At 41.6% G+C, this 10,666-nt stretch overlaps 1 protein-coding gene across 4 annotated transcripts in view; it reads left to right on the top strand.

Moving 5' to 3' along the window:
* Nucleotides 1-10,666, top strand: part of SFMBT2 (Scm like with four mbt domains 2) — a 112,578-nt gene that overhangs the window by 81,905 nt on the left and 20,007 nt on the right. For all 4 annotated transcript variants that reach the window (XM_042815813.1, XM_042815811.1, XM_042815812.1 and 1 more), the window contains 5 exons: nucleotides 939-1,052; nucleotides 2,322-2,364; nucleotides 2,499-2,569; nucleotides 3,242-3,381; nucleotides 10,112-10,221. In XM_042815813.1, the coding sequence (XP_042671747.1) occupies nucleotides 939-1,052; nucleotides 2,322-2,364; nucleotides 2,499-2,569; nucleotides 3,242-3,381; nucleotides 10,112-10,221 (478 nt within the window). The remainder of the gene's footprint in view (nucleotides 1-938; nucleotides 1,053-2,321; nucleotides 2,365-2,498; nucleotides 2,570-3,241; nucleotides 3,382-10,111; nucleotides 10,222-10,666) is intronic.

Below are 10,666 nucleotides of genomic sequence, written 5' to 3'. Positions count from 1 at the left end.
AGGCAGAGATGCTTTAACAGATGCAAAGATGAGGATGCTTGCAGGAGAAGCTTCTGATCCTGTGGTCTCTTTTATTAAGAGATTGCCTCATGCTGGCACTGGAGCTGTAGATCCTAGTGTGGATGTGGGAGAGCAGGAGGCATTTACTGATGAGGCTGTGCTAGTGCAGATGGACTTGAAATGAAATAATTAAATAGGATCTTGACTCAGGACCCAAAGTTGTTTCCAGAACACCTCAGAATCATTGAGAATATTTCCAGTTGGCTTTGAGTGAGATACATACAAACCAAGACAGGCTAGTGTCTCCTGAAGGAGACATCATAACCGAAGTGGATGAAATTGGTTTTAGGTAGAAATTTTCTTTGGGAACTTGGAGTCAGTGTTATGACAAAGATCGTAGTGCATCTATACCGCTCAGGACTTTCATATTGGCTGTCCCCTATTGGGTGATCAGCTCAAGTTTCATATGCTGTGGGGAACACTGGGAGAATTCATGGTGTCTTAGACCTTTAAAAATGGTGGCTCATGGGCAGAACTACACAGAAAAGCTTCAGGGGATCATTAGGAAGTAAAGGCTGATCACTGTCCTGCTGCTGCTTTGCATGTGCAACTCTACGTGAGAACCTGTGGGTCAATCAAGCAGTCTTGTTGGGGAAAGTCATGCATGCTTAACATCACATTTGAAGCTTTTGCCTGGTTCACTGCACACGCTTAGTGTGTTCTTATTTTTGGTTTTTGCTGGAATCACGTTGCACTGTAAATGCAGCAGCCGTGTCATTCCTGTCTTTGCAAAATTGAAGATGAAATGATTCCTGATTTTGATGCAAGTAAGCAGATTTATTTTCACATGTTCCATCATTTGCTTCCCTCAGTTCGTGATGAATGCTCGAATGGCTCTGAGCGCGTGTCTAAATGGTGTTATAAATTTGTGTTTATAGGTTTACAGATGCCCTCTCCCGAGTACATAGTTGATGTGGAGTCTATGGACATTTTCCCAGTTGGTTGGTGTGAAGCGAATGCTTATAACCTTACTCCACCACACAAAGCTGTTTGTAAGTGCATGGAATCCTCAAGCAGAACATATACTATATCCTGTTATATCAACAGATTTATCAGGGAGTTTTTCTGATGTCTGTAATCCAGTTCTTAAAACTACTGACCTAGCTAGCAGACCAGTAACCAGGCTGTGAGCATACTGCAAAAAACAGTAATAAATCTAATTAGTGACCAAATGCCACAGCACTGCTGTTACAGGGTTTCTACTTGCCTGTGTGATCAATCTCTCTAAAAATGGGATTGTTTGCACTGGGAAAGGCCATTAGTGGTTTGGGATTGCACAGGGTGGCTTGTGGGTTTGCAGTAGGGTTGTCAGAGTGAAACAGCTGAGTTCAGTGAGGCAGTGGAATGAATTAGGGACACGGGACCTTGGATCAGGAAAAAATTGAGAACAACACCCGTAAAATACAGAACCTGAAGGGACATAAAGAGGTCATGTCTCCCCTAGACAGGATTTACTTTGCCTAATGTGAGGAATGTTTGCTGGCCTCTTACAGCTGAGTTTCTGCACCTTTCTAGGATATCAGTTCTGTTGTTTCCCTTCCGTTATCAGTATAGGGCTTTTCCTAGCATCTAACTTAAATCCCTCTTGGCATAATTAAGTCTTGCCATACATCTAGAGCATACTAAGCTTGCTTTCTTTTTCATTCCCCCCATCTGAGGGTAGTTCATGAGCACTCAGTGGCTTGGTGTTGTTCTGTTCCTTGTAGTGACTGTTCAACCCTGATCTCAAGCCACCAGATGAAGAATTAGCCTCACTGTTTGTATTAATTAACATCTGAAAGGCAAATTCTAAAATGCGTCATTCTTTCGAAGAGTTAAATATGCTTAAGTTAAAAATCAAGCAGCCAGGGCCTAATTTGGGAGAACACTGCTATGGCAACATTATGCAGCCTTGTCGCAATTTATGGCTAAGGATAAATTATGCTGGAGGTAATCATGCTTGTAAAATGTAATCTTATCCATATGTGTTTCTGTATGGAAAAATATTTGTGTTTTTATTAATTTTTTTTTTATGTTGATCCCATAAAACACAATATTAGCATTCCAGAGGAAAGATTAAATGTATTATTACATCTTTAAAGCAGGTTTTAATGATGTAGTGACTTACTTAAAAATACCAAGAAAAGATGGCAATGGTAATTAAGTACCATTTCATTGTGTTAGGAGTCATTTTATAGTCAGTGCATTTTTATAGCTTTTTATGCATTATGGATGTATTTTATAGGACAAAAGAGTACAAAACTGTTCCTTCGTTTTTGCAGTGCGAAGGAAGAGAAGAATTGCTGTTGTGCAACCAGAAAAGAAGTAAGTTGCTATTATTTAAGGAGATATTTTTATAGTGATATATCAGGTCTTCCAGGGGAAGTAATACACAGCAGCTTAGGGACTTTGTCAGCCCCATTTGACACTGTTAAATACTCCAGATTTCTCTGTAACAGGTTACCATCCTCAGTGCCTGTTGAGAAAATACCTCATGACCTCTGCCCAGTTCCTCAGCCAGACACAACAGGTAAGGCTGCTTGGCACCAGCACGTCCTGATCTTAAGGATGAATTGCCTGTTGGAGGGGGACAGCCCTACAAAGGGAGAAAGCATGTCATATGTATGGGGAGATACAGACTCATCCTCAGGGGACATATGACTCGCAGAGTAGGGGCTCTGATGTAAGGGTTTCTGCTCTGCATGGAAATGCAGTACTTAGCTGGTCTTCCCCTGAAGGAAAAAATACCCCAGTCCCCATAGTGTTGAAGGGTAGCTGAACAGTCCTTCTCCTGAATTTTATCTCTGAGCTGATGCCATACCAAGTGAGAAGCAGCTAACATGTTCCCTTTCTGGCAAGCCATAACGGCGTTGCTCGTGTCCATCTGTGACATGAGTTATGAAATAGCTTCAGGTCATGTCATGAATGAAGTCCATGAAGTCCTTCCTCAGTTCTCCATTCAGTCGAGCGTGCAACCATATTGGGTGCTATTAAAAATGTAGTTTTTCCCATGTTGGACAAATTTGAGCAACAAAGGCTTCTCTGTCTTCTATCTTAGGGAAGACATTTTGTAGAAGGAAGGGAGCTCAAAGATCATGCTTCACTCTTTTCCCATTCTTCCCCTTCTAGGAGAAAGAAAGGCACTTGATTCATTGCACAAAAGTTGTGCAACACACACATCATTGCTACTTTCTTCTTGCAGGCACCATCAATGGGAGATACTGCTGCCCCCAGCTCTACATCAACCACCGCTGCTTCTCAGGTCCATATTTAAACAAAGGCAGAATAGCAGAGCTACCTCAGTCTGTCGGGCCTGGCAAGTGCGTGCTGGTCCTTAAAGAGGTATGAGCCAGCTATTTTGGGGGGAATTCTGAGGGGGAAACATGAATCATGGGTTGCTGGGCCTAGAATTTGATAAGAGATACCTAGAATTGTCTTAGAGCTCTGTGGCAGCTTCCATAGGTCAAGACAGCAAGCATGGAAGGGAAGATATGTATATGCATTGGGATTTGTAGGGGGAGAAGAGTTATTTTTGAAACATGGAGAGTTTTGTTGATTGCTGGTGCAAGTTTCATCTATCTGTGTCTGCTATGCGAGAGTATTCCAGCCAAAGCTATGCCACAAGAGGATCTCTGTGATTGCACCCATCAGACTGTTTCTCCTGGCACAAGCCAGTAGATTTGTAATGGGTACCATTATTTGAGTGACCGTGGGCCAATGGGGCCCAAACTGTTGGGTTCCAAAGTGACCAGGACAGAAAGCCAAGCACAGGTGTGTGTGCTAAGCAGAAGCTGAATGCCGTGGAGTTAATCCCACACACCAGGTGTGGCAGAGCACCAGCATCTATGTACTTCATCCCAAACAAATCAGTGCTTGCAATTGCAGAGCCAAATCTAGAGAGTTGAGTGCTTGCTGTTGACCTCAGACAAAAACTATCTTGTTTGAAAAAAAATACATAAAAATTTTTTGCACAGTTCTGTATACAGTCCATGTACAGCTGAGAGGCAAGGTGACTTCAGGTGGGAGAGGACAAGGTGGTTTTATTGGATAAGTAGGGTGCCGTTGATGCCACGGTCAGTGGAATGGCCCAAGTTGGAAGAGACTGGCAACGATTTTTGAGTCCAACTCCTGGTTCCACACAGGACTACAACAATTTCAACTTGAGTTGGGTCTTCTAGAAATCCAGCTTTTCCAGCTTTCTGGTCTGTACCTTTATGAACCCTACCAATTGCTGATGCAGGGCCATATCTGAGCTCCCTCTGCATAGGGTGAAACAGCAGGGGAACTTTTAGGGCTCCATTTGTCTGACGCATTTGCAAGCCCCTCAGAGCTCAGCTCATTGAGGTTGTTTGAAGTTGCCTAAAGTGAGATGGATTAAGTTCGAAATGTGAGATTCCTTTCAAATCATACATGCTTCCTAAATGTTCTTCTTTTGGAATGTAGAGTGACTCCTGTGTTCTTTAATAACCTGTACATACTGCTTTACATACAGTGGCACTGCCAGTTGTTTCACATGTTTAAAAGCTGGGCCATGAAGAGAACCCCATAATTCAGCTGCCTGTGCAGGTGGATACTTGGATTTGAAAGAAGCAAATCAAAAATAGCCATCAGCAGAAAGCAGGATAAAGTGGTGCAAAAGTTGGCAGCTGCCAAATTGGAAAGTCAATCTGCAGTGGTTTGCTGATGGGGAGCATTAGCAATCTGCTGCTGCTTGAAAAACAGGCAGTGAAAAAGCAACGTGGGGGAAACATGAGGCATGCACAGTCAGTAGTTAAGCTAACTACTCTTCTCCTTCCCGGAATTTGGGTTTTTAAAACATACGTAGTGCAAAGCTTCTGTGAGGTCCTTCCCTCATGTCTCGTTTGCCTATGTATTGTTGCATTGGCTGCCACCAGCTTCTCCAGATTCCTCAAGAATGGACCCTGTTATTCACCATGCAAACCAGCTGAAGTTTCCTACAGGAATCCAATTTTCCCTTGCTCCGACTCCTTGCAGGATTCTATGCTGAAAGAGCAAAGAGCAGTGTCAGAAAGACACAGACATCTTGTTTTTGGAGCCATGAGTGACTTCCAAAGGAGCAGAGCCATGGCAATGGCCCAGTGTTTTGTAGCAGTATTTTGAAGATAAATCCAGGCTCGTAGATCCATGGGGACCATTCCCAAATTCTGGAAGGGCTGAAGAGAACACAATTCAGGGTTTAGCTGTGGAGGAAACACATGTTTCCTATCAGCTGCTGCTAAGATGAAAGACTTTATGCAGCTCAGAGAACCACGGGCAGTGGTAAGGATGGGTCCCCATTCCTCTGGCCCATATTCAGTACCAAGTTTGGTGGCTCTGTCTCACATTATACCCACTGATGATGTAGCCCAGAGAATGCAAATTGCAAGCTGTTGTAAATTATGCATGAGCATAACTTGTCTGGAATAAATAAATTATACATGGGCTTTACTTTGGCAACACACAGGGGAAAGACAACCTGAAACAACAGTTACGAAGGAAGAACAGATTCAGCAGTTGTCTGATCACCCTGGTCTCTAGCTGTAGCTCTCTGCCTTTAGAGTTGTTCTAGTTAAAATTTAAACCTGTGCCAGTTGTGAGCAACTCCAGTGGGCAGCTGTCTCTATGATGGAGATGTTACCGTGTTTGGCACTGATGGGTTCATGCTGCTCCTTGGCCATCTTTTACCCCAAAGTCTTGTCCCTTCCCTGCGTCTGTCTCTGATGCAGTGACACATTCTGCATCCAGCTCCGAACAAACTGGTGGTACCAGCCTGCATAGTGCAGTGAGATATCTGATGGTCAGTATCGCTTGGCCCTGGACTAAAGAAGGCTGGGAGGTAATTTTGTAGTGTGGAGTAGTACATCCCCTTCCAGATGAGTAGTCTTGAGTAGTCTGGGCCATTCTCAAAGGGATTTTGAGAGTGCAGTAGCATGAATACACTTGTTTTTTTGCAGCACCTCTTCTCCAGCAAAAAAAGCATCCCCCAATTTCTGTCCAATTTGCTTTGCTCCAGTGTGTTGGGTGAAGAGGTTGTGAGCTCTGCAGTGAGGAAACTGAGGTACTTCCCAGAATTATCCCCCTCGAGCAAGATGTCTGTGTAAAATTGTGAGAGCAATTACAGTTTATTTGGTGGTGTGATCAAAAATACTGGCTGCAGTTCTGCAGTTTGCTTGTGTGTATGCATCCTTCCATCCATGTAGAGCCTTAGGTGAGAAGCAAAGAACTATTCTCATACCTGGTGCCAAACTTATTCTTAAAGCCGGGAGGATCATTATTCCTGGTGCCAGCACAAGTCTCTGGTTTACTGTGGCTTCTTTCACCTCAAGGGGCAAGTGAGGATGATAACAACTGTTGTTTAACATCAGCTTCAGAGTTTATCTCATTCCTGAGATGCTTGTTTGGAAAAGAATTTGAGATTTGGAGCCAAGAGACAGTGGAGATACCAGCTATCAACAGCTGGGCTGGAAATTAGTGGCTGTATAGTAGCTAAGATATCTAAGAAATACTAGCTTTAAGTTAGATTAAAAGAAACACATTGTCAGCTAAAGGTTTCATTCTTGGGTCAGAATATCAGAAATACTTAGCGGTTCTTTCATCTATGTCAGCAATTTAACCACAAAAACATTATAAAATGAGATGCCTTTTTAAGATTTAAGATTATCTATAACCCACCGAATCTTAAGGAAATATGCTGTAAAGATTAATTAGATTCTTTGTTTACTGCTGTTGCTATTTTAAGACACTTTGCTGTTTTTCTATCTAGATGAAAATAGACTTGCAGATATCATGACTGTTACTGTTTTCAACTGATGCAAGCAGGAAAAATGAGCCACTGTTTGTGAAGGAAAGCTATTGCATTCTGCAACTTGATTTTTTTTTTTTTTTTTTTTTTTTTTGCAGCACAGCATGACTTCTTAGGAGAAATTTGCATAATTAAATCAAAATGCTCAGAAAACCATGTAGCTTGTACTGAGCCTTAGCTGTATAATTGAGCCATGTTGGTGGTGTTATCATTAGCGATCAGATCTTGTGCTAGGATGGCAGAAATCTTTCATAGTTCGGAAAGATATAAGCTGCATTTCTGCAAGCATTGGGTTCATTAGCGTTGTCCTCAAGAGTGCTTCGTGGGCACAACTCACTGATAATGCATCTTCCAACTTGGATCTGGCTGTATTTTTGAAATTTCGTAGGCTGTCATAAGCACATCAGCACTCATTTGCTACTCCTCGTGTGTGGCGAAAGTGCAGTTCTAGGTGCTTGATCATTTAACTTAAAAATCCCAAATAGTTCTTCTTTCCTTCTTTGCCACACAGCTATGTCTTTATTTCAAGTAGAATAAAACAACTTTAGCTATTTTGTCTGAGGTTAGTCTGGGAGTTAGTGTCTCTCCTGTTAGTTAGGAGAAGTGGGATCACATCTCAGACAGAGGAAGGAAACTGACTTTCTCCTCATAAGGATGATGGCCAATGGGCTCTTGAACAGGAGAAGAGGCTTGGTGCTGTTTTGTGATATCATCTCATGGTGCTGTTTCCTGAAAAGCTTCATCCAGGATTGGGATCATTAATGAAGAGGGGTTGAGTGATGGGTAATGTGAAAATCACAACCAATCCATGATGCAAAGAATGGTACTGAGTACCCAGTAGCAGCAGGCACTTCTAGATATCCTTAGTAAAGGCACTTGTGCTCTTGGTGTGGGAAAGCTGAGAACTAAGATTCAGGTACTTATAAGGTTTGGCAGAGACTTGAGATGTTGCTGTGTGATCGTGCTCACCAGTGTGGCTTCAGTCTGACTCTGAAAATCCAAAGAAAATTCAGCAGTAACAAAATAAAACTTGTTAGGTGTACAGCAGCAAAGCTGGTGTCTCATCCACCCTTCTGCTCCAAGGCACTGCTGGCTCTATCCAAACCATTCCTGATGGAGAGGGCTGAAAATAAATGGAAAAATCTCAGACTCTTCACACTCCAGACAAAGGGAATTTGGTGAATCAGATTCAAATTTGACCCTTCTGACCTATGTGGAGGGACTTTCCATCTCCAGAGAGAACTGGAAATTGGTCTAGGTTTCTTTGCTGTTTTTGCTTTAATCCTAGTTCATTTCTCTGCAATAAATAAAGTGTTCTTGGATTTTTTTTTTTTTTTTTTCTGGCTTTGTCTGTGTGTTTTTTCTTCCCGGTGTTTAATAGTGTGTAATACTAAGAAATAATATTATTAGAAAGTAACATATTCAACATGGTAGTGGACTCCTGTCACACTGTGAAGTGCCAGACTCAGTGACTTATTTGAGAGTAAAAGCTAAAGCTTTTTTTTAATTTGAAAAAAAAAAAAAAACTTTTTTCTTGTCTTAAAGGGAAATGGCTGCTCTTATAAACACTCTTTTAAAAACTTCTTTTGAAGTTTACTGAGGGTTCTGACGATGACAAGCCAATTCCAGGAGAAGTACTGGCATTGTGAGGCTGCAGTCAGTGATGCTCAAGCAGTGCCAAACAGTTATTTGCAAGGTTAGGTCTTCCTGATTTGCAGATCAGGACAGGAAGACATCTGTTGAGTTATATATGAGCATGGGAGCCACCCAAGGACTTTGTGGCTTTTGAAAACCTACCTTTGGCTTGTGTGCATTGGATATATGTGTTGGATGTCAGTGCTGTATCAGTGTGGTGAGTAGCAGACAAGAAAAGATGTAGATGAGCAGCTGAATGGCGCCACTCGGAAGCTTTCATTTGTTCTCTTGGGAATTTTGGGTTGTGACAAGATAAAAACCAGCTCAAAAGCTGTGTGTAAATCTGTATGTGTATGTGTAAGGTAAGGATGTGCTTTTGCCCTTCTTTGTAGAATGCTTTGAGATATACAGGTGATCAGAACTGCATAAGCCATTGGATGCTGTCATTACAGGCATTGTTTTTAATATCTCCAATTGCACTTTTTTTCCAGCAGATTTCCAACTATCTCTCCCATAACTCTCAATGATAAATCAAATTTTGCTGCTAGTAAATAATCTATCCAGGCCACTCAAACCGCTTCCATTTTATCTGGTACTATGCAACATCAAGTGAAACCCTCATCAGAAAATGTTCCACCCAGCAAGATTTTCAAAAGCCATCAAATCATCATGGTTGCTGCATTGTTTAGTGAAAAATAAAAATAAACTAGTTGCTCCTTGCAATATAATGTAGTTCAGTTGTCATTTCTGATGCAGCATGTTCTTTGGTATGTTGGGGAAACTTAATGCTCATCATACTGAAATCATTTGAAGATGCCTGCAGCCCCTCAAGGAATTAAGAGCAGACATTAGGTAAAGAGCTAAATTATACCAAAACCAATCCAGACTCACTGTGGGATCGTTCACTGACATACAGTGCAGAGTGTTCAAACACATGGTCTGGTGCTATTAAGAGATTTGTTTTTCTTGTACTTATCTCCTTAGGCCAAGTGTAGGCCATTAAAGCTTAGATTCTCTGTAGGAACTATTTTTATTCTCAAAAACTTTGGATTAAATGGATTAGCACATGTGTTTTATTGTACAGAGTGGACACACACTGGTTTTTAGGCTCACCTCCTGCCAACTCTTTTTATGTATACTTTATTAATATTCTGTTAGTACTGTCAGGGCATGCAGCACTCAGATTCTTAAGTATATTGCCAACCTTAAATGCATGAATTTCCCCTTTAGTGTTCATTATATAACAACACATGTGACATTGTCCTTTGCTGAGCCATCAGAGATATTTTCATTTTTTTATTACGTTGAGCCCTGTGGGTGCAGGGAATGGAATCTTTTTTTGGGTGAGGTCTGTCTCAAGGCACAGCACCTAGGTTCATTTAATGGGACATGTCTGGGGTTAGCCAGCAGCATTTAAAGCAGTTGTGGCACAGTACTGAGGCATTGTCAACAATATACTTCTCATGTTGATTGAATCTGGGACCTCTTCTTGTTGCGTCTAGCTCTTGCCTTGTGCATCCTTGAGCCTACTAGGCTTCTGTGAGCTTCTCCTCCTTATACAGCACCAGAGATCATGTTTGTTGTTGTTGAGGACTGTTTTTAAGTCCATCCGTGTTGTTGATTTTATCTCACTAGGTTCTGAGCATGGTGATCAATGCAGCTTACAAGCCAGGGAGCGTTTTACGAGAACTGCAGCTGGTGGAAGATCCTCAGTGGAATTTCCAAGAAGAAACGCTCAAAGCAAAGTAAGTCTTCAGTGTGTGCCCTTTTGTTATGGGAGGCTTCAGAAATGGGGCTGGCTGGGAAAAGAAATAACTGTATTGTAAGAGTTTTTTAAATTATCATTTTGCTTCACTGAGTTGCTTGACTTGTTCCATAGCAACTTAACAAGTGAAATTTTCACCTGAATGGTTCAGTTCTATTGTCTTTCTCCAAGCAGCCATCAAATCTTGCAGAAATAGGACATATTTTTTCTGCAAAATCTTGACTCATACGATAAGGGGCTCCTATAAACTCAGCTATTACTAATTTCACTCAATCCCCAGCTTTTTAAATACAGTGCCATTACTACTTTTAATACAGAGCCTGTCACTCAAATGCAGAAAAACCTGGCAAGAATTGATGGCACCAAAACGTGCAAACAAAATAGCAGGGACTTATTTTTAAGCCGGTGAGTGTCTGGGACAAAAT

This window comes from Centrocercus urophasianus, unplaced genomic scaffold (genome assembly GCF_019232065.1).
Source record: "Centrocercus urophasianus isolate 14NV4802_14NV808 unplaced genomic scaffold, USGS_Curo_1.0 seq_15, whole genome shotgun sequence".
In the NCBI taxonomy this organism is placed as follows: domain Eukaryota; kingdom Metazoa; phylum Chordata; class Aves; order Galliformes; family Phasianidae; genus Centrocercus; species Centrocercus urophasianus.
This window is presented reverse-complemented; position numbering and strand designations above follow the sequence as displayed.